Source organism: Sorex fumeus, unplaced genomic scaffold (assembly GCF_029834395.1).
Source record: "Sorex fumeus unplaced genomic scaffold, SorFum_2.1 ptg000122l, whole genome shotgun sequence".
Lineage (NCBI taxonomy): Eukaryota > Metazoa > Chordata > Mammalia > Eulipotyphla > Soricidae > Sorex > Sorex fumeus.
In genome coordinates, this window is record NW_026606179.1 from 52,697,152 (window position 1) to 52,719,900 (window position 22,749).

At 51.8% G+C, this 22,749-nt stretch overlaps 1 protein-coding gene across 1 annotated transcript in view; it reads left to right on the top strand.

Moving 5' to 3' along the window:
- The window catches only part of ZFHX3 (zinc finger homeobox 3), a 237,137-nt gene that overhangs the window by 136,566 nt on the left and 77,822 nt on the right, over nt 1–22,749 (top strand). The window contains 1 exon segment of the mRNA XM_056136936.1: nt 5,379–5,610. Coding sequence (XP_055992911.1) covers nt 5,379–5,610 — 232 coding nt within the window.

Sequence of the window (22,749 nt, forward strand, 5' to 3'; positions counted from 1 at the left end):
GTTTCCTCTTGCTGGGGAGGTGGGGGAGGGCGTCCGGGCCCCTCCAGATTTATAGAAATCGATGTGCCCTGACAGAAGTTGGTTAGTTTTCCTGGGAAACAAGTAACAGGAACAGTTTTTTTTGATTTTTGCGATGAATTATTTTCTAACAAGAGCGCTTCTTTCCATCTCTTTGACTTTGAGTCGTCGGCCGGGCTGGACGAGCCGCACATACTGATGGGGCCTTGGCCTCTGGGCTGCCGCGCGGGTTTTTATTATTCATTGGTGTTTTGTGCGGGGTGTCCTGGATGAGCCAGGCTTGTCGGTGATGGGGAGACACCCGGGATGGTGGCGAGGTTGCGTACCTGTTCACACCCACAAGGGGCGTGATGGGGAGCACAGCTGCCTCCAGTGGGGGGCTGAGAACCAACTATAAGGAGATGGGATGAGTTTCTAAAGATAGAGAATTCCTAGCGCCAGAGAGGTAGCTCAGTGGGTAGGGCACTTGCCTTGCATGTGACAACCTAGGTTTAATATCTGGCACTGCATCTTGTACCCTGAGACTGTCTTGAGCTTAGAGCCAGGGTTAAGCACTGAGCACCAGCGGGTGTGGCACAAAAACCAACAGCTCTCATGAACTGGGGAGGAAGTCACCGGTACCCCCAAAATGAACATTCATTTTGCCGGTGCCCTCCTTCTCCGCCTGCACCTGCGTCAAGCCCAGGTGGCAGGGGGTGAGGATGGCCACGATTTCAGTCATGCAGCTACAGCCCATGATTGGAGGAGCTGGGCGTGCTGGTGGGACCGTCTCTGCTGTGCTGATGAGTACCTGCTTTCTTCCTGTAGATCACTGTGCATGGAGCTTGCGGCCAGAGAAAGTTCCGTGGCCAAGTGTAGAAGTTTCTTTTGGTAGAAATGGTTGCACGTTGGTAGGCCTTATTTTAGATTTTGGTGGCATCTCCCAGTTGGGCTTTAGGAAGCCTGGGACCCCATCCCTGGGATGCATGGCCAACTGGGGCTGGCAGTTCAGTGTGTAGGCCTCAGGGATGCAGTACTGTTGGTCCTGTGGTGCTTGCCATTGCCCATGAGTACCATGGTGGTTGAGGGACCGTGCGGTGCCAGGGATCTAACCCAGTCGGGCACATGCAGGCATGTACCTCCACCCCTACGCTCTTTTTGGATCACTCCCAGCAATACTCAGGGGTTACTCCTGGCTCTGCACTCAGGAATTACTCCTGGTGGTGCTCGGGTGGCCATATGGAATGTTGGGGTTTGAACCCAGGTCAGCTGCATGCAAGGCAAATGCCGTGCCTGCTGTGTTATCACGCAGACCCCATCCACCCCTATACTCTTTCTCAGGCTCTGAGACTGACACTTCAGAGAATGCTGGAAAGCCTTGGGTGGGCCAGGCTATGGGGGTGCTGACTGGAGCACTGTGGTTTTGAAGGGCCCTTGGCAGCCACTTGTTCCTGCCCCGACTCAACCACCAATTCAGGTGGGGCTGCTTGCTCTCACTCTGCATTGCTCCTTTGTGGGATTAAAGTCAGTGTTCCCGATAACCCACAGGTTTTCCTCATAGCAGCATTCAAACCAAAGACGTGTCCTGCTCTCATCCCCTTCGCATGTCCTCCAAGATCCCTCTGTCGCTTGTTTTGTCCTGTGAGGGTGGAGTCTGGTGCCTTAAGGACATTTAAAATCAAACTAGGGGTGGGGAGACGGGGTGGGGAGGGAAACTTGGGACATTGATGATGGGAGATATACGCCGGTGAAGGCACGGGTATTGAACATTATGTGACTGAAACCCAATCATGAACAGCTTTGCAACTGTGTTGCTCTCTGTGACTCAATTAAAAAATAAATTAAAATTTAATTTTTTAAAAAATTGAACTAAAAAAAATAAGTAACTGGAAATCACATCAAACCAGAACCAAGCCCTGCCCCACTGGGCACTGGCTGCTGGTTTTCTGTGGGAAGTTGTCCTGCTTTCCCAACTTCCCTTCCTGCCATGGTGGCTGCCTCTGCATCCGGTGGCCGCCCCCCACGTGGTCACAATGGTCACTGAGGATCGCTAGCATGTGGGGGTGGAACCTGCGGCCTCTGCCCCCACGGCTTATGAGTCACATCCCAGAACCAGGGGAGCAGAAGGGAGTCTCGTCTCAGGAGCCAAATAGTGAACCAAGCAAAGTCAAATGGGGTCCCTGCCCTCAGAGCCTATGTCAGAGGGGCGCTCTCCCTGCCAGTGAGAGGACCCTGAGCGCTGACATCCCCTGTGTCAGTGGGATCTGCTGGGACCCATGCCCCGTGGGCTCTTGGCCTCTTACAGTGAGCTTAAGTCAATGCGTTGTGACCCCCATGGAAGGGGTTCTATTTAGTTACTTGCCCTCCTTTGCCAAATGAGAACATTTCCTCTCCCCCATGGGGTGAGCGTGTCCCTGGGTGGCTCCCCATGCCAGGGCCCCTGTGCCCTTTCCCTCCCTCCTGTCTGCTTCTTATGCTCAGACATGAGGGTGTAGGGAGGCTAGTGGCACACTGCGGCTGGCATGGGCATCTCCTGCCAGGCCAGGGTTCCTAAGTTGGGACTGTGCCCATCCTCCATGGTCCTATCTGCTCCCTCAGTTGGCCTGGGAAGCCTGGGAAGCACCTGGCAAGGAGACACCCACATTCGGAGTGTGGGACCTGCCCCGGAAGCCACCAGGGTCTGAGGGTATGAGTCAGACGGAGGCTCTGTGCGCAGGAGGTTCCTAATCAGCAGGGGTGTATTCTGGGTTCATTCCTTCACCAGCGTATTCTGGATTCATTCATTCATTGGGTATATTCTACATTTGTTCATTTACTGGGTGTATTCTGGATTCGTTCATTCTTTAGATGTATACCTCATTCTTTTATTTATTGGGTTTATTCGGAATTCTTTCATTGGGTGTATTCTGGATCCATTTGTTCTTAATATGTATTCTGGATCATTCATCCGGCAGTACGCTGGATTCATTTATTTGCCGGGCGTGCTCTCTGTTCATTCACTGGAAGCATTCTGGATTCGTTCATCCATTGGGCAGGGGCGTTGTGTGTGCAGGGAAGGTGAGCGTGGAGTGCCGAGGCATCCTGGGAGATCTAACGTGGGCATTGTGTGAGTATCTGTGAGAGCACCCCAAACGTGTCAGTCGGGATGGGCGCAGCCCCAGCTCTGGGCCCCTCCTCCCGTGGTCTTTTCTCCGCAATGTGAGCTGTGCACCCCATTTCTTCTCAGGTGGACTTCCAGGTGGGTCCAGGAGATGTGCCCCAAGCCCGCCTCACGTGGGGGAGCAGGTAGGCTTTGGAATGCTTCATTGGGCACCCTCCCCTCCCCTCTCTGTTCTGGAGTTCCTGGTAGAATTTTTCTGTCCAGAACTTTGGCACTCTGGTCCACTGGCCAGAGGATTTGAAGGCCTCCCAGCTCCTGCCTGCCCTTGTCAGCCTTGTCACCGTCTGTCCTACTCAGAGGTTGGCCAACTGGTGGAGGCCATTTGAAAAAACACCTTCACACCCATGCTAGAATGGGCTCCTTAGAACACTCCACCTTAGTGCCAGCAAATCCATTTTGTGGGAAGAATGTGGGACCCCGGGGGCCAGGTTGCAGCTATTCAGGTGTTAAGGCAGGTGACACATCCTGAACCCAGCTCATGACTTTGTGATTCTTATCTGTTTTATTTTGTATTCGCGGGAGCTTTCATTCCTGTGTCTCTTTCCCTCCCCGTGACCCCAGGACTCTGGTTCTTGCCTCTGTTGCACATTTCCTGATCCTCCATCTCAAGCCCAAACCCATGCTCTCAGAAATGACTTGGTACATAGTTTGGCTTGTGGGATGAGGTCTGGGGGCGCTGGAAAGGAAGAAGCAGGCCTTTGCCAGGAGGATGTCCTTTTCCGAAAGTAAAGATGACTGTACATTGTAGAATATTCTCAGAGGGTATTGAATGGAGTCTTTGGTGCCTCAATTTCCCTGGGGAGCCTCTCCCTGGACCAGACATCTGGGCTCTGCTCACGGCCTCATGTCACCTTCTGTCCCCACTTCCAGCCCGCCCTGGGGAACTGAGTCTGCAGCACCAGCATTTCTGACCATGAGACACTTGGCAGGTGACCTGGAGACTTTGGCGGGGAACTGGCCAGGGAAAGGGGCCTTCCTGTCCTTTGCCTTTCCATCTTGGTGAATGCTTTCTTTGGGGTTTTCCTTGGGGACTGTCATGGTCTGAACACACACCCAGGGTCCCTTGCTCCTCAGAACCCAGGTGGCAGCTCTGGCTGCTCGTTAGTGGCTGAAGTTTCTCCATAGCCCCCGACTCTGGAGCAGGCCAGGGAGGTGCCCATGGACTGTGTGGGCCCCGCGGTCTCATCAGCTCTGAGCCACTGAGGGCCGCTCACGACCCTGGCCGTGTTCCTAGGGAGCTTTCTGGATGTGGCTGGGGAGAAATCTGGGTGGCGCTGCCTCCCCCCAAACAAGCGGAGACTTTGCTGATAGAAATAGGCGGCAGACCCCTGTGCGCATGGCGGGGTGAAGGGACACGCTGTGTGTGTCAAGAGAACCAGTGTTTCCAGGGGACGAGACGTTGGGGCACCTGGGGAAGTGCCTCCTCTGTGGGGAGGGGTGATGGTTTACCGTGATGCTGGGTCCTGCGGCTGGGCTTTGTGGCTGGGCTCCATGGCTGGGTTCTGTGGCTAGATTATGTAGCTGGGTTTCGTGGCTGTGCTGCATGGCTGGTCTATATGTCTGGGTTCCATGGCTGGGTTCCGTGGCCAGGTTTCATGGCTGGGCTCTGTGTCTGGATTCTGTGGCCGGGTTCCATTGCTGGGCTGCGTGGCTGGGTTCTGTGGCTGAGTTCTGTAGCTGGGTTCCATGGCTAGTCGCCATGGTTTGGTTCTGTGGCTGAGCTCCATGGCTGGGTTCCATGGCCGGGTTTCGTGGCTGGGCTGTGTGGCTAAGCTTCATGGCTGAGTTTCGTGGCTGGGCTCCATGACTGGGTTCTGTGACCGTATTTCATGGCTGGGCTCTGTGGTGGCCAGGTTCTTGGTCACACTCTGTGACTGGGCTCCATGGCTGGGCTCCTAAGCTGGATTCTATGGCTGAGCTCTGTGCCTGGGTTCTGTGGTTGGGCTCGGTGGGTTCCATGACTGGGTTCTATGGTTGGCTCTGTGGTTGGAGTCAGTGGCTGTGTTCTGTGGCTGAGTTCTGTAGCTGGGCTCCAGAACTAGGTTCTGTGACTGGGCTTCATGGCTGGGTTCTGTGGCCAGATTCCGTGGCTGGGTTTTGTGGCTCGGATCTTTGACTAGGTTCTATGGCAGGGCCTCCTGGCTGAGTTTTGTGGCCGGACTCTGTGGCTGGGCTCTGTGGCTTACCTGAGGCCTATGCCTCTCTCCTTGGTCCCCTGCAGCACTTGCAGCAGCACGAGAGTGGCGTGGAGGGCGAGAGCTGCTACTACCACTGTGTCCTGTGCAACTACTCCACCAAGGCCAAGCTCAACCTTATCCAGCACGTGCGCTCCATGAAGCACCAGCGCAGCGAGAGCCTGCGCAAGCTGCAGCGGCTGCAGAAGGGCCTGCCCGAGGAGGACGAGGACCTGGGGCAGATCTTCACCATCCGCAGGTGCCCCTCCACGGACCCAGGTGAGCAGCGCAGGGCGGAGGGGCTGAGGGCAGCCTCCCGGGGCTCCCGCGAGGCGCGGGCCTCTCTGTAACAAACTCAGCACCTCTGTTGTTTTGGGAGACGCCTCTGCGGGCCAGCAGAAGTTTCATGCGGGATCTTCCCCCGACTTACTTATCTCCATGCTCTGTCTTGCCCTGCCTAGGGGCGGGCTGCCAGTGCCGAGGGGTCCTGCACTCAGTCCTGAGCACGCAGCCAGGCTGGGCTGCGCGTGTGCAGGAGACGGACACACACGCTTGTACAGGCTCCCGCCCTCCCAGCTGGCTTCTCTTCCACGGCTTCCTGGAGATGTCCTGGTGACAGGAGTCTCCTCCCGCCCTGTCCCCTTGTCCCTGGTCGCTTTCTCTGTTCTGCCCCCACCCCGCCCACTCCTGACTGTCACTCAGGGTCACTGCCCTGCCTCCACCCTGTCCCCACCTGCCCAGCCCCTTCTGCTCAGCCTGGGAGCACAGCCTGGGACGCTTTGTGCATACACTGCAATAGGCCCCAGCCGGGAGTGACGAAAGTGGCCATTTCAGTTCCTGCTCCCATGTCACTCCAGAGCCACTTTGCTGGGATACGTGCCGCCCCTCCCCCCACCCCCCCCCCCCCCCCACACACACACACACTTACACTCTAGCTCCATAGGGTTAAATTAAAGTCACAGTAGACCAGAGTCTCTCCATCCTCTGGCCCTTCCCTCTCTCTGGCCATCATTTCTGAGTATTGACCACTCCAGCCTGACTGGTTTCCTGGCTCCATCATCATCCTTCAGGCCCCTGGTCCCTGTTCACTCCTGCCAGGAGTGTCATGGGTACCCCCTTGCTGGAGAATTTCTCTCTCAGCCTTGCTGAATACCCTTCAACAGCTCCCCCACCCACTCCCCAGACCCCTGTCCCTTCTGATCATGCTCTCAGTGATCTCTGAGCTGGATTTTTGATCTTAGAGTTAGCAAATTACACTTATTAAAATTTGTTTGTTTGGGACCACACCTAGCAGTGCTCAGGGCTTATTTCTGACTCTGTGCTCAGGGTTCATTCATGGTGATGCTCAGGGAACCATATGTGGTGCTGGGGTTCAAACCCAGGTTGGCCGTGTGCAAAGGCAAACACCCTACCTGCTGTACTATCACTCTGACCCCTAAATTTCACATTTTTCAAAGCTTCCGGGGGCGGAAAGGTCCAGAAACTTTCCACCCCTACCCCTGTGGCTTATAACTGTCAGTTCTTCCTTTGTGACTTCGTTCCATGTTTCCATATGAGCCTTTGCAATTTCTTGGTATTTTTTTTTCCTTCTGGAAGTTTTAGACATTCGGCTATGAAAGTCAGAGATTTCACAAGTAAACCAGTCCAGCAGCCCACATGGATTTTTGATCTTAGAGTTATCAAATTGTCTCTGCCAACACCCCCTTTCTTCATACACACTCACCCCCCCCTCCCCGCACACTTCACCCACACGGGCACACGCACCGCCCGCACTCCCTGCGCCCAACCCCATCCGCTTCCATTCCCCCCCACATAGCCTTCCCCTCCTGCCATCTTCCATTATGATTAAATAATAATTTGGGGCTATATTAATATTCAGTGTTTTCATTATTCTCACTCTATAAATATTAATCACAGCCGAGCCATGTAGAGTTTTATAATTTCATTTACCTACTTGTACAACTTTTTGTTTCCCCTGGTTTTCCAGGTCCCCATGATTAATTCATGGTCAGCCCTCCACGCCCCGGTAGAGGAGCCGTCCCCGCGCCTGTCTCACTATCAGCTCCCCCTCCCCCAACCCCACTGCCCGGGCCCCTGCTCCTGCTCGCTGCCCCTCTCCCCGTCTGTGACCCTGTACCCTTTGTCATATAAGTGAAATGCAGTTTCCAGCTGGTAGGATGTACCTGTGTTAGGAGGTGAGCTCGAAGCAGGAAAGGGTCCTGGGGTGGCAGAGAAGCTGCCCCCTTCTGTCTCCCTGTCCTGGATCCTGTTTCCCTTTGGGCTTCCCAGGAAGGTTTCTCAGTCCACCCAAGACACCCCAGTGATGCCTGGAGCCTCCAGGGCTCACCTGGCGATGTTCAAGGAACTGTGTGTTGCCAGGGATCATACTGGGGTTGACCACATGCAAGGCAGGTGCCCTGGCTGTGGGTGCTTGCTGTCCCCTTCAGGTCAGCGCAGGGCAGTTCCTTTTGTGTTCTAGGACTGTCCAGGTGGATGGTGAGGGTCCGTATTCCATGATGGTTTCGTGGCCGACACCAGGTCTGTGTGTGAGAGTGCATACTGTGGGCAGGGTACAGACGCCCTGAAACAGAGCCACTGTGCTGTCTAGGTGTGGGCGTCCCATCCCCCGCCTGCCCAGGACACATGGCTTCAGAGTTATGCCCTTTTCGTTCATTCATGAGTCATTTCTTAGGGGTGTTCCGCTTCTCTCTCAGGAGACTGGGACCCCTTGGTCACAGGACTGGGTCTACTCTCCCCACAGCTCTGCAACCGTCACCATATCAGTCCCTTCCAAGCTGGTTCCTGCCCCAGGATTCCCTTTTTATTTCATTAAAATTCTTGTTTGTTTGTTTGTTTGTTTGTTTGTTTTTGGCAGTGCTCAGGGCTTACTTCCATCTCTGTGCTCAGGAATCTTTCCTGGCAGTGCTCGGGGGACCATGTAGCATGCTGGGGATGGAGCCCAACTTGGCTGCGTGCAAGTCAAACACTCTACCCACTGTGTTAGACACCGCTCCTTTTTATTAAGGTGGTGCTTGCCCTGACTAGATGACACGCAGCTTCCCTTTCATCCAGGGTCTGGAGTCTGGCACAATTGGGTCCCGCTCTGTCACATGGTGTGTCTGTGTCTGCATGGCGCCCTGCAGTTCTGTTGTGTCTGGGTTTCCTCTTGGTGTCTTCCCCCGGCACCTGCCCCGGGGTGTCTGAGCAACTTTGGTTGAGATACTGCACTTCCTTTCTGGGTTTCTGAATCCTCTTGCCCGTCCCTGGCCCATGAGTCACGTCTTAGCTCCCTCCTGTACCCCAGTCTCAGGCCAAGACAGCTCTGGGGTAACGGTCACATTGACCCCAGCAGTACCTTGGGGCTGCTTTAGAAACCACTTTATGAAAATTTGTCTTAGCCTGACCTCTCTGCGCCCCCACCCCTTAGATGTGTACGTAAACTCACACACACCCAGAATCTTCCCCCCACACACACACACAAAACACACACACACTCATTCACATTCACACTCACGCAGTGGCCCTTCCCCACTCGTGGCTTGGACATCGCTATGCCAGAGAAGAAAAATGAACCATACTGGGTACATTTTCTGCCACTGCCGCATCTTTCTCTGGGGCAGTTCTGCCGAGAAGCGGATCATGTGTGTTTTCTACAAGCCTTTTGGCTTTTTGTGGCAATTGTGTCCCGTAAGCAGAGGATGTCACGGCAGGCTGTGCACCTTGGCACTGACCTCAGCTGTGGACTTCTCTCCACTGCCTAGACACTGGGGGTTGGGGGGTGGGGGTGGGGGAATGCACGGAGGACAGGCTTCCCTGGGGCTCGTTGCTGTGACTTGTGGCTCTTGAGTGAAGCGAGTTATTCACTCTCTCACTTGCCAGGGCTCGCAGAAGATGAGAGGCCCTTGGTGTTCCTTGCTCCTTTTCCTCTGGTTTTCTCTCTGCCTCTTGCCTTGCCTTTAACCCCATGTCTTTCACATGGACACACATCTTCAGACTTTGCACAGAGGGATACTGTCTTGTGTGGGGAAAGGCAGGGCACTTGTGAGTGAAATGTGGCAAGACGGTAACCTTTCCTAAAGCACTGGCCTGAGGGATCCACCCCCCCCCCCCCCCACACACACACATACACTTTTTTCTTTCTTTTTTTACTTGAATCATTGTGAGATACACAGTTACAAAGTTGTTCATGATTGGGTTTCAGTGATATATTGCTCCAACACTCACCGGTATACTTTCCCACCACCAATGGCTCCAGTTTCCCTTCTGAATTCTCTCTCTCTCTCTCTCTCTCTCTCTCTCTCTCTCTCTCCCCTCCCCCCTTCTCTTCCTCTCTCCTTTTGGGCGTTATGAGTTGCAGTGCAGGTATTAAATTGTTGTCATGCATATCCCTTTACCTACCTACTTTCAGCCTCAGTTCTTGTCCAGAGTGATCATTTAGATGGATCTAGTTTCGAAACCAAATTCCAGGGAGTTCTTTACTCTCACAGCTTAAGAGAATAAGGAAAAGAAGTTCTATTTTCTGCGATTGCGCTTGTTTTTGTTTTTATTTCTCAAAATTAGCATAAGACTGCTAACCCTCTAAATAGGAAGTACATCTTGGGTTTTTTTTTTTTTTTGGTAAATAGCTAAATTATATACAATTTCAGGGTAATTTCTCTCCGAGCACTAAAATATGTTGTGGCCAGTGCTGTAATTCTGCAGCATTGTTTTCATAAAACCAAACAGCTATGCTTTTGGTGGTTTTTTTTTTCTTTTTCTTTTTTTCCCCATTTGATTGTATCTTGTTGACGGGGCTAACAGAAAGCAAAGGGATGAGGAATTACTCAGTGGAAAAGTTAAATGCAAAAACACCCCAAGATAAATTGGGGTAGCTGAAATTTTAAATGGCGGACAAATACAACTTTATCTATTTTGAAGACATTCGTTGGTGAAGGGCTTTTGGATAGAATTGCAAATTTCAGTGTACCTTTTCAGAATGATGCCTCAGAGTCAAGGATGAAGAGATATCATTGTGTATTGGCTTAGAGAACATAATATGAGCATATTATGGAAAACGGGTCCTATAGAATAGTGCATACTTAGAGTCTCATTTTTTAAAAGGTATTTTTCTAAAAGCTTTTAGAAGAACCATTCGAAGTGAAGTGTTCGTAATTGGCATCTCTCATTGTTTCGTGGGTGGGATCTATTTATGTGGCATCTGATAAGCAAGTCAGGCTCTGAGGGGAGCTCACACACAGCTGGTGCCCATCGCTGAAGAGGTTGACACCCTACCTGTGCACCTACCGTGACGTTAGAGCATCTTGTTCATCTTTTGTTCATGGAGAGAGTTGTCTGTCTGTGGGTGTGGAGCACGCGCGGTTTGATTGCTGCCTGATTCTGTTGCATTTTGCATCTACACATGAGGAGGACAGAGGAGTAGTTCTTGGGGGTATAGACTGTCTTGTTTTTCTGTTGGAACAGAGTTCCTGATTTGCCTTAATTAGTCCTCTAACAATCTACAAAGGTCAGCGCCAATTGCCTGTTCATTTACATTTGTAATTGTGATGCTCCTGATTACTTATTCCTTGTCTTAGTCCTTCCTCTAAGGATATGCTGGTGGTATCCCCCTCCGTGCACTCACCAACGCCCACACCATGTACACACACTGCCACACATATACACCATTGTGCACACCATCTCGCACACCAGCCTGCACACACACAGTCTCACACACCATCCTGCACACACAGTCTCACACAGCACCCAGTACACACAGTCTCACACACAGCATCCTGCACACGCAGTCTCACACACCATCCGGCACACACAATTAATTATACACAGCATCTTGCACACACAGTCTCACACACACCATCCTGCACATGCCATCTCATGCACAGTACCCTGCACACAGTCTTGTGCACACCAGCCTGGACACCGTCTGACACACACCGTCTGGCATGTACCATCCTGCACAGTCTCACACACACCATCTGGCCCACACAGTCTCACACACACCTTCTCGCACACAGTCTAACACACACCATCCTGCACAAAGTCTCACACACACCAGACTACACACACATTCTCACAGACGCCATTCTGCATACACAGTCTCACAGTCTCACACACACCATACGGTGCACATGGTTTCACGCACGCCTTCCTGCACATACTACCGTGTACACATGCTGGATGTAGGGGAACCCAAGTTCCTGGCTCTAACCCTGGTAGGGATGGCCCATCCTTCCTGCCTCCGCTTGCGTGCGGCCAGGCCAGCTGCTGTTGCTCTTCAGCAATAGGATGAGGCCGGAGTCAGGGAATTAAGGTCGGTACCCGGCAAGAAGTCCCAGAGCCATTATCCAGGAGCCTTCTTGAACTGGGTAATTGAGGCCAATTAAACTTTTCTGCTTGCTCTCTGCAAAATATGCAGATGAGCTGGCCTGTTAGAGGTGGGCACGTGCAGAGGGCTCTGCTGTCCAGCACTCCTAGTCATGCAGGGTCCCTCCAGGGGGGAGGTGACATCACCGAGCTGGGGTCCAGACATCACGCCTTCCCTCTTCACCTTGGGCTCTCTCCCCATCTTCTTTAGGGCACGGCCACATGGCCATAGGCCCTTTCTAGAGGGCCCTGCCAGCTGCATTGGTCTGCGTCGCGCTGATTCTTGGGCATCATGACCCCTCCGTGCAGAGCCAGCCCTCGCACACTCGTGGCATTCTGCAAAGGGTTGATCCCAGCTCAGTGATCTCTGAGCTCAGTAGGTGACACCAGAGCACAGCTGGTTTTGAATGTCAGGCCACTGAGCCTTGTTCTTGCATGCTGTCCCTTTGGGTAGGTGGCAGTGTGAGCCCTCAAGACCACCCAGCACTGGCCTCTCTGAGAGGCGGCTACCTCCTGGCCACCCTCTTTCACGGGCAGTGACAGGACTGTCACAATGAAAGAAAAACGAAAACACACCTGCTGGTTGTTACTAGAATGAGGTGGAGAGGGAGGAATGTGTGTGTGTGTGTGTTTGTGTGTGTGTGTGCACACCAGGTTAGTTGTGGAGTCTGTATGTGTGTATAGACTTAGTGTTGGAGTGTGCATTGGGGTGTGTGCATGTATGGTGCTTGGGGAGGGAGAAGAGAAAGATGTTGTATATGTCTGTGTGTGTGGAAGGAGAATGTGTGTGTGGTGTGGGGTGAGTAGGGAGGGAAGAGGGGCTGTGTAGACTCATGTGTTCTTAGCAGGTGATTGTGGATTTAGTGTTATCTGTGCTTAGCAGGGTGTTTGTGGCGGGGGCTTAGTGTTGAAAATTCTGTGTGCAGGTGTGTGTGTGTGTGTGTGTGTGAGAGAGACAGAGAGAGAGACAGAGAGACAGAGAGAGAGAGAGAGAGAGAGGGAGAGAGAGAGAAATCACTTTGGTGTCAGTTCTGTTCTCCCTCCCCGCAGTCGCGAACCTTCTGGGTGGGGAGGCAGACCTGGGTATCCCAGGGGAGCCGTGACCAGCGTGTATCAGGGGCATGAGGGTCCCACAGTCCTCTGGCTTGGGCTTTTCAAGGAACTGGAACCTGGGAAACAAACTTTGATGCCAGCCATTGGCGGTGAGGCTGTGATTCGGTGGCCAGTGTACAGGGCCTGGGTCCCCTCAAAAGAGAGGGGTGTGGTGGCAGTGGCTGTGGCAGTAGAACACCATGGTCCCAGTGGTACCCTCCACCACATGCACAGTGCTCTCAGTGCTGGTGTAATGTTTCCCAGCGAAACCTCTGACATGATGCTCGCTTTGCTGGGAATGAGCTCTCGGGTCTGCGTCTCTTCTTCCTGGGACTGGTTCCGAACCTTGGTGTGTGGGGCCTGGAGAGGAAAGTGGGACGGGCGCGTGTCCACTGGCAGAAATAGCTCAAAGCATTCCCTGGATGGGCCGCGGGACAGAGCCTCCTGCCGGCTGTGTCCCAGATTGGAGCTCTGGCTTCCCAGGGGGTCTTTGTCACATGCTGAGGGGCAGGAGAATGTTTCGTGGCCTTCCGAAGCTGGGTGAGCCCTGCACCACGCTCTCCGCTACTTGGTGCTCCCCCAGAAAGCCACAGGAAGCTGCCCCAGATTCCGCACAGCAGCCGGGGCTCCATGAGCCCCCCAAGTGTCCAGACCATCAGCGGCCACTGGCCATCGGCTTCTCCGTCCTTTCAGCTACTTTTCAAGCATTTAATGAAGATGCCTGACTCCTAGTGGCCTTGGTGGACAGTCGAGGTTTCTAGAATGGTTCATCAAGTTCTTTGGGCAAGTTGGGGTCCTAGGGGGGTTTTGATGGGTCTCTGGGCGCCCCTGCTGGGTTGGGGCCACTTTCTCCATAGTCTCCTGGCCTCGGTGAGGGAGAATGCCACACATCCTTCACATTGCTTCCCTGCCTCATGTCTTCTCAATGTGATGGAGTAGGTTTCCAAACAGGCCCTTCGTTTGGGTTTTACCACTTGCCGTATCCCATGAGCTGCTCTGAGAGTGCAAATGAACTTGTGAAAAAGATGGTGTTTCCTGAGTGGATGGGAAAGCACTTTAAAAAAAAAAATGTTTTCATACCTCAAGACTCTTAGGAGAACCTCTGTGTATCTGTTAATAAAAGCAGCTTATGAAAAAAAATCCTTAACCCCTGTGCTAATTAGAATATCATCAAAAATTGGTCAGGATGAGTTTTCTTGGTGCAAGCCTGTTTTAACTCTGGGTTTCATCTGAAATTATTTCCTCTTGTAAAGTGACTATACATGTAAAGTGCACTTTCCTCTTTCTACTTGTTTTGGATGAAATTCTAGGGCTGGGGGACCGGAGAGGTAGTGTAAGACTTACAGGAGCCTGTCGTGCCCGCAGCCGACCCCCAGTTTGATCCCCAGCACTGCCTATGGGCCCTCCTCACCCCGTTTCCTCTCATCACCACTGGGTGTAGCTCAACCTCTGAACACGCACCTTACTTGTGTGAGACCCTGTGTTCACTCTCCAGCACTGAAAATAGAGTAAAAACTCTTGTTTTGTGTGGGCCGGAGAGGTAGCACAGCGGATAGGTGCTTGCCTTGCACATAGCTGGCCCGGGTTCGATCCCCAGCACCCTGTATGATCCCCTGAGTCCTGCCAGGAGTACAGAGTCAGGAGTAAGCCTTGAGCACTGCTGGGTGTGGCCCCCGAACAACAATAGAACAATAACAACAAAAGCCAGCAGACCCAGACCCTCTGCTGGTGACTCACTGCCCTAGGAAAGATCTTTGTCCCTTTGATGGGTCTGCAGCCTCACAGGTGCTCAGGGATGCTGGAGGGGCACCAGGTCGGACCCCTCACTCTCCCACCTCTCTCTGCTTTCATCAGGTGGCCCTTTGCACGCCTCAGGGAGCTGGCACACTGGGCTCTGGTCAGCCCTGGCTCTGGGAACTCCAAGCCAGCTGAGAGCCCCAACATTTGGTTCTGTCAGTGGCCCTGGGTCCCGGAGGGAGAGAGGGAGGGAGGGAGAGAGAGGGAGGAAGGGAGAAATTTCAGTGGCTGCAGAAGCAGGATTTTCTCTCCTTTCCATGAGCAGTGCTGATCGGCTGGTTGGCGACTCTTTTCCAGTAACTCTTTTGTGGCCCCCACTAGGTCTCCCACCCCCTGGGCTGGTCCTGGTCCCCTCAGGATTGCCAGCCTAGTGGTGTTGGTTGTGGCAGGACCCCTGGAGGGAAGGAGGTGGGTAAATGTCATGGCTATTTGGAAAGAATGTTTCAGCCATACCTGGCAGATGTGTGTGAGGATAAATTCAATTTATTAAAAAAATCTGGCCACATTCAGCGGTCTGCGTTTCTGGGGGGTAAACACACGGGTGGTGGCAGGCAGTGCCTTTGTTTTCTTCCAGATCTGACCAGCCAGCAGAGGAGAGATGATCTCAGAAGGATTCGAAAGGTTTATTCTTTTAATTTTGTTTTTATAAGGGTTGATCTCTCTCTCTCTCTCTCTCTATATATATATATATATATGTATATATATATATATACACCTTCTTGATACATCTCAGTAGGACAGATGGGGGCAAATGGGAAGTAATAGAAATGTACAGAAGGTTCCATGCATCGGGCTACTGGGACTCTGATGTGCAGGGCCTCTGGGGTTGGTGATGGTGGGACCACTCCATGCCCAGCAGGGCCTCGCCGCTGCTCAGGGCAGGCTGCAGGACCGCAGCACCCAGCCTGGCATCGCTCCTCCAGCGACTCTGCAAGGGAGTTCTGGGCTCTCGTGAAGCAGACAGGGGAAGCGCGGATGTGGCTCACTCATGCAGGCACCTGGGTGCCAGGCTGTGTCCAGCGAACATACTTTATGCTCAGGATGCCCTGTGGAAAGGACATCAGGGAGAGGCTTCCACACTGATGCTGCATATGGCCAGGAGGACTTGCTTTAGGTCCAGCCATTGACGTGGTGCCCATGTGGTTTATGGAACAGCAAAGTGGGTGGGACGGGGTGGTGGTGGTGGTGGTGGTGGGGAGGATATTTTGGTTTTTCCTTTTTTCTTTTGGATGTGGGTGGGAGTTGGGGGAGAAGGTCCCAGGGTCAGGTGGGATCCTCAGATAACAGAACCCAGGGCTTATTTCCCATCCAGGCTGTGACTGTTTTCAGAGTTGGCCGAGTTGTCAGGCCCCCGGGAGGGTTGTCTTGCTGTTGTCTGGTCTGCCTTCTCCATATCTGTTCCGGTCTGCCAGACTTCTATGTGGCGGGTGAGGATTCTGTCCATAGCCCTGGGTCCAGGCAGTGCTGGGATGAAACTGCTTGCTGTTGTATTCTCTGTGTGGCTGGGAATGCAACATGCACAATTGATACTGTTTCCAACTGGTAGGTTTTAAGCATGGTCTTCTCGTGGAAGTGAACTCGCTGTAGTTCACCACATAATTATTGTAAGTTTTTGTAATTCCCCTCCATTATTATTATTATTATTATTATTATTTTGGCCAGAAAAAAAGTGATGTGTGTATTTGAAACTGAAAATTGTGCCATTGTTATGGAAATAAAATGCGTGGGCGAGAAAGATGTGTAAAATTTGGTAAGCATGAAGGCTGGGAATCCTAGTGGAAGTGGCTGGGAGTGGCTTTTTCTCGGCAGACAGCGGCTTCCCTCGATCTCAGTGCTCCTTGAGTCTAGTAGCAATCACTTGTGTGAATGAATGTCTTGCCCCTCTGCCCTCCAGGCCATGTGAGTGGTCCCCCACTCCATGAAAGTTTCTTTTGGGGGTCTGGGGGCTTCAGACAAGACCAGGCCTCTCCTCTGACAAAGGAAAAGGGCTGCATTCACAGTTTACACAGGTGGAGGCTGTGTGCGTGACTGCCCCAGCCTGCAGTTTTGAGTTTCTATCATGGGAGTGACCAGAACCAGTGAGGTGCCACTTTGTTGGCCATTCTAGGTTGGAGTTTCAGGAAGGCTGGACATGGAAAAAGAGGTCAGGTCAGCTTCCTCAGGGTCACCTGTTAGCCAGAGAGAGGTGAGGTCCTCAGGACATCCCCCAGCATGGATGTTCACCAAGGCTGGTCTGGGTGACCACAGAAATTCAGGACTGCCTGTGAAATTTTAGGCTGGTATTCTAGAAGTCATAGTAGATGATGAAGATTGGAAAAAGTAGGGAAACAAGACCAAAGAGTTGGTTTATCTTGTAGTGTTCTTGCATGGGGGCCAGACACCATGGGAGTTCACTGTTCCTCGCTACACTGCTCAGAAGCCGCATGTGGGAGTGATGGACTGGGAGGCCCAGTGGGGCTGCTTCCTCCACTCTACTGAGCTGGGTCCCACTTCATCCTCTAGCAGGGCAGCCCCGCCTCTTACTTTCTCTCACATCTCATTGGCTGGAGCTCAGTCAGGTGGTTTGTGTATGTGAGGAGGATTGTGGGAATTGTCTTTTCTTGTAGAGACCAGGCAATCGCTTTTAGCTATGGGTGTGTTGCTGTCCCAAATGAAAGAAGTGTCCTCTTTACCAGGATGGGCAGTTCTTAGGAGACGTTTGGGAGTCCCGCCACCCAGCTTTCAAAAAAGATGGGGAAAGGATTCAATGAAGTGTGAGGGTTATGTGACTGTCGTCTGGGCACTCGTTCTAGTATTGAAGGACGTTCAGTGGCCACAGGGAAGCAAGCCATGAAACCAGGTTTAATTGTCTAGTTTTCTTCCAAACATATATAAACTCAGATGTTTAGCACAGATTAAGGGTGCTTTTTATTTCTTTCATTGCATTTTTAGCATTTTCAACAATAGGCACTTACTGCCTTTATCATTGGAGGGGGGGAAAATGGGCAAACTTTTAGTGTAAGGAGTGGAGAACTTGGTAATTACTATCTTGTATATGACATATACTTGGTGGAAAGAATAAAACGAGTAATAAAGGGCAAAATCTATAAACATGTAGTGATAATGGAATGATGATGAGTAACTCTAGTGCTGTGGATTCATGAAGAGCAAATTCCATCCTGCTAATAGGATAAAATGGACTAATGCATGTGGATTCTTGTGGGAGAGGCAAGTTGTATTGTTTCAGTGTGAACTTCTGCAGAGCTCCACAGTAAACTTTAGAAACATCTTCTGTTCTCTCCATGCAACTTTTAAATTTTGTTTTGTTTTTGGGACCACACTTGGTGATGCTCAGGGGTTGCTCCTGGCTTTGCCCTCAGAAATTACTCCTAGCAGTGCTTGGAGGACCATTTGGGAGGCCGGGTTGGTCACATGCAAGGCAAACGCCCTACCTGCTGTATTAGATCTCCAGCCCCTCCATGCCCCTTCTGAGGTAATTCAGTGGCATTTCTCTAACTCTGCGCAGGAGACGGTGGGGCTTGTTGAACTTTGTGGATTTTTGTCAAGTACCTGTTGGTTGTAAATGCTTGTTTTTGGAAAAGAGTATGAAGGAGAAGAACGACCCCTGCCTGTCCGCGTTATTGGGTGATGTGGTGCCCACCCCAGGTGAACACTCTGAAGACCGTGGGTGGCTGGTGAGCCTGATGTGGAGGAATGGTGGAGCAAAAGGCCCCGGTTGGGCCTGCGGTTGGTGGTGGGGGTGGGGTTGCAGGAATGGGTCCAGGCCAATCCACTGTAGCTCAGGCAAGAGTGTGGGGCAAGTGCCTCCCCCTCTCCCCGCCATGTGCGGCCCCTTCTTATGTCATCCTTCTTTTTGGGCTTCCTCGCTGCTCCCTCTCCACTGCAGTTCAGCCCTTCTGAAAAAACACAGAGTTGCAAGACTCGATAGCACAGATTTATTAAAAACAAATACAGAAGAACTCCTGTTTTTCGTATAGTCTTCAAATCACATTCAGAGCCTAAAGAGGAATTCCTTATGTGTTGAACTCTGACTAAAAGAAAAACTAATAAACAGGAATAATGTATTGATTTCCAGACTCTTGCAGGAGGGATGCTCGTGCTGGGAGAGCTCTGATTCCAGCTTACATCTTCACTGATAACTTGAAACCAATAAATAGCAAATGCAGTTTTTGTCCCATCTCAAATATTTATGCTGTAATGTGCATAATTGCAAATACTTAGAAATAGAAAAAAGTTTATAAGTAGACGTAGGGATGTTAGGAATCTCCATATCTTTATCTTATTTTCAGTTTGTAATTATTTAAAATATGTGTTTGTGGGGGAGGGGATTGGGCCACACTCGAAATGCTCGGGGGCTATTTTTGGCTCTGTGCTCAGAAACAACTCCTGGCAGTACCTGGGGGACCATATGGGCTGCTGAGGATTGAACCGGGATCGGCCCAAGTGGCCACATGCAAAGCAAATGCCTCACCTCATTGTACTTTTATTATTTCATTATTTTTTATTTTTGGGTCACACCTAGAGATGCTCAGGGGTTACTCCTGGTTCTGTGCTCAGGAATTACGCCTGGTGGTGCTTGGGTAACCATATGGGATGCTGGGCATTGAACCTGAGTTGACCTCTTGCAAGACAAATGCCCTACCACTGTACTATTGCTCCGACCCTCATTGTACTTTTATTTGATATCATTTCAAGCATGCACAAAAAGTAAAGAGAAAATTTTCATATTCCGTTACCTAGTTTGGCCAGATTCTAACATTTTATCCTATTTATCCTATTATTCTATCTGCTTTTCCCAGTGTATACTCTTTCTCTCTCTCGCTCTCTCTCCCCGTCTTCTCCCCCTACCCCCAGATGTACATTATTATTTTCATAGAATTATTAAAGAGTATGTTTTGGACATGGCTTCCTCCAGTCTCTAAATATGATGGTACATATGTGCTCTGAACAAGGGCAGTGCCATATAAACATACAAAACGATGAAATCAGAAAATGAATGTTGGCTTATTTATAGTATTTTCAGAATCTCTGCGATAGCCTTTAAATGAGAAGGAACTCCCAGCTGGCCAGCTATCTTCCACTGTCCACATCTTCACTGTCCTCTAGTTGCTCATTCTAGTCTTGGTTTTATATGATCGCCATAGAGATGATGGGTACAGCTCAGTTATTTTGTGGAATGTCCTTCAGTTTGGGTTTGTCTGATGGCTCCTTATGAAGGGAACCACGTTTTGCTTTTTGTTTGGACCCTCTGCCCTCCCCCCGACCCCCGCGCCCTACCACCTCCCGGAAAGACCTGATCTCTTTCCCTTCCTATTTATTACGCATAGGAAGGGCAGATTGTGATTTGTCTCTTTGCTGCCAGCGTCAGCTCTGATCGCTGCATTACAGCGAGAGTGACGAGCCAGTTCCCGTCTAGGTCATGGTGCTTATTTATCCCTCAGGAAGCTGCTCGAGTTCCCCACACTGTGCTTGATAAAAACCTTGTGGAGTGATATGATACTTGGAGTCTTTTTAATAAGGAATCGGATTTTTAAGTGGGATTATTTGGGAAAATGTCAATCAATAAAAGTAAAAATCAATAGGTAAAAATATTTGGAGGGAGAAAAGAAAGTGGGATGGTCATTAAGGCCGAATTTGTTTTAAGCTTATATATTATTTACCTGTTTGTGGATGATTAGCTAATTCAGCAGACCAGAACAGCACAAGTGGAAATAGTTTTCCTGAATGTTACTAAGGAACTTTGGAAATGACCAAAAAATTACTATACGCTCCAGAGACATCATGCATGGGTTAAGGCACATACATGCCTTGTATGCATCTGACCCTATTTTGATCCCTGGCACTACTCAGTCCCCAGAGCATGGCCAGTTGCTATCCTGGAGGCCCTGAACACCTCCAGTTCCCGCCCCCCCCCCCCGCCCCGCCCCAAGCCACATGCATCCGCTTATCTGCACATTGAACCACTAGCCTGGCTGGCCCAGAATTTCTGGGAGTGGGTCCCTGGGTCTCCTAGCATTGCTTGGAAGAGACCCTCACCCATATCCCGACTCCTTCACTATGAGAAAGCAAAGACCCAAGCAAAGACATGAGTGTGGTGTAAGAAGGAAGTCAGAGCATTTGCCTGCCGCCCGAGGGGCAGCTGTTAGGGGTGGGAGAGCTAGAGCTGGGTGACTTCCTCTCCATCTCATCCTCCTAGCAAACACACACACCTGGCCTGGGGGAGCTCTGGGAAGTGGGTGCGAGTCAGGGAAGGCCCTGGTGGGTGTAGCCCGTGGGTGGAGCTTCATGCAGGAGGGCAGAAGGGGAGGGGGCACTGGGCGAGTCTTGCTGTTCCATGAGGCTGGTGCTCCAGCCCGGAAGTCTTTTCTTCCATGAATGATCTCGGAGGAACATTTGCTGAGCTTCCCGTTGTCTCCACTATGTCTGATGAAGATCCTGACCCCATTCCCTCCCTTCATCTTTGGGCAGGGGGTAGGGCCCAGCACGCTGCAAGTCTGCCCGCATAGCCGCTGCCTCCTCCTCCCTTCTCTGCTGGAAAGAGCGTTCTATTTCTCTCCCGCACTGTGGCGCTTTGCTCCTGTCCAGGCCAGCTCCCCTTCCTGACAGTGTCTCTTCATCCCTTCCTTCCTTTCAGTTGGGTCCTGTCCTCGCTCCTGACTGGTCAGTCAAGAGACACTCAGGCGCAGGGGGCAGATGGGACCTTCTCTGCACCTGGTTCCTAAAAAGACCATGGTTGGAACTCAGGACAAGAACTCAAATGACCACCCACTTGGGCTCCTGCGGGCAGAACAGGCTGTGAGCAGGTGGAGAGATGGAGAGAGGCAGCCTGAGGTGGGGGTGGTGGGGGGCTCTGTTCTCTAGGAAAAGGGGACTTGGACTTGGCTTTCCAGGGGATGTGGGGCCTTCAGTTTGGGGGTAGCATGTCTTCCCACACCCTGGCTAGAAGGATCTAAAAGGATCGCTGTTCTGTTTGTTGACATCCCTCCTCCCCGTTCCTGCCCTTTCCCTCACCCCCCGGCAAGGGTACCCACCTTATGCCCTGCTGTGGGTTAGATGAGTGGAGGCATGTTCAGGATGAGCCTCTCAGCCAAGTCACAGATGAATGTTTCAGACACATTCAGGGGACAAAGCTGCTGCCTGGACTGTCCCCTGCAGGCCTCCTCATGCTTGGCCGTGGGCCCTCCAGCTCGCCTGGGCACTACCTGTCAGTGAGAGGCCTTCCTGTACACCCCCCCCCCCCCGCCCCCCGTTGAGATGGCAGCCCCTGTGTGTTCTGTCCAGGGTGGCAGTGTGTCCATCTGTCCGTGTGGGGCTGGGGGACCCTGTGGCCCCAGGATGAGACGGCACATTCCCAAACATAATTTGAGCTGTGGATTTGGCAGAACATCTTCCTGGAGAGACTGTAATTTCTGGACTTGGATTTTTACAGCTGAGGTGTTGTGTGACTTGTGGTCTGGCTCGGTTGCGGGTCGGTGATCGTGGGCCTGTGGCCTGGGGTGTAGAGAGATGGGGGAGCAGAGCAGGTTCCCTGCAGATGCGTCACTCCTGCGTGCGGGAGGTGTGTGAGACGTGGCGTTGCTTCGAGGGAGCGGCAGACCGGCGAGTCTGTGGACTGCACCGCATGCACCTCGGCTCTTCCTCCGCCCGAATGCCTGTTCCTGCTGCTTTCCCTCTTTCCCACCGTAAATGCTGGAGACGTAGAGCTTTCACAAGTCCCCAGGGGGTTTCAAGCCTGGCTTTTCCTAAACTGGCTGGCCTTGGTCCTGTGACATCAGCCCAGGGATTCTCAACCATTTCTGGGTCCAGATCGAGAGGGAATGACTGTGCCTCCAGAAATGCTGGAGATGAACAAGTCTGCATGTTTATTTGTTTATTTATTTTGTTTTTTTGGGGGGTCATACCTGGCAATGCACTCAGGAATTACTCCTGGCAGTACTCAAGGAACCATATGGGATGCTGGGAATGGAACCTGGGTCGGCCATGTGCAAGGCAAACGCCCTACCTGCTGTGCTATCACTCCAGCCCTTGCATGTTTATTTTGGGGGGCTCACATTGGCGTCCCTTGAGCACGCACTGGTTCATCTATAAAAGGGGATGCTTCTGTCCATTTGGGGGAGGGGGGGCTTTTCATTTTTTTCCTGGGAGCTGGCCACCTCTGGCTGTGCTCAG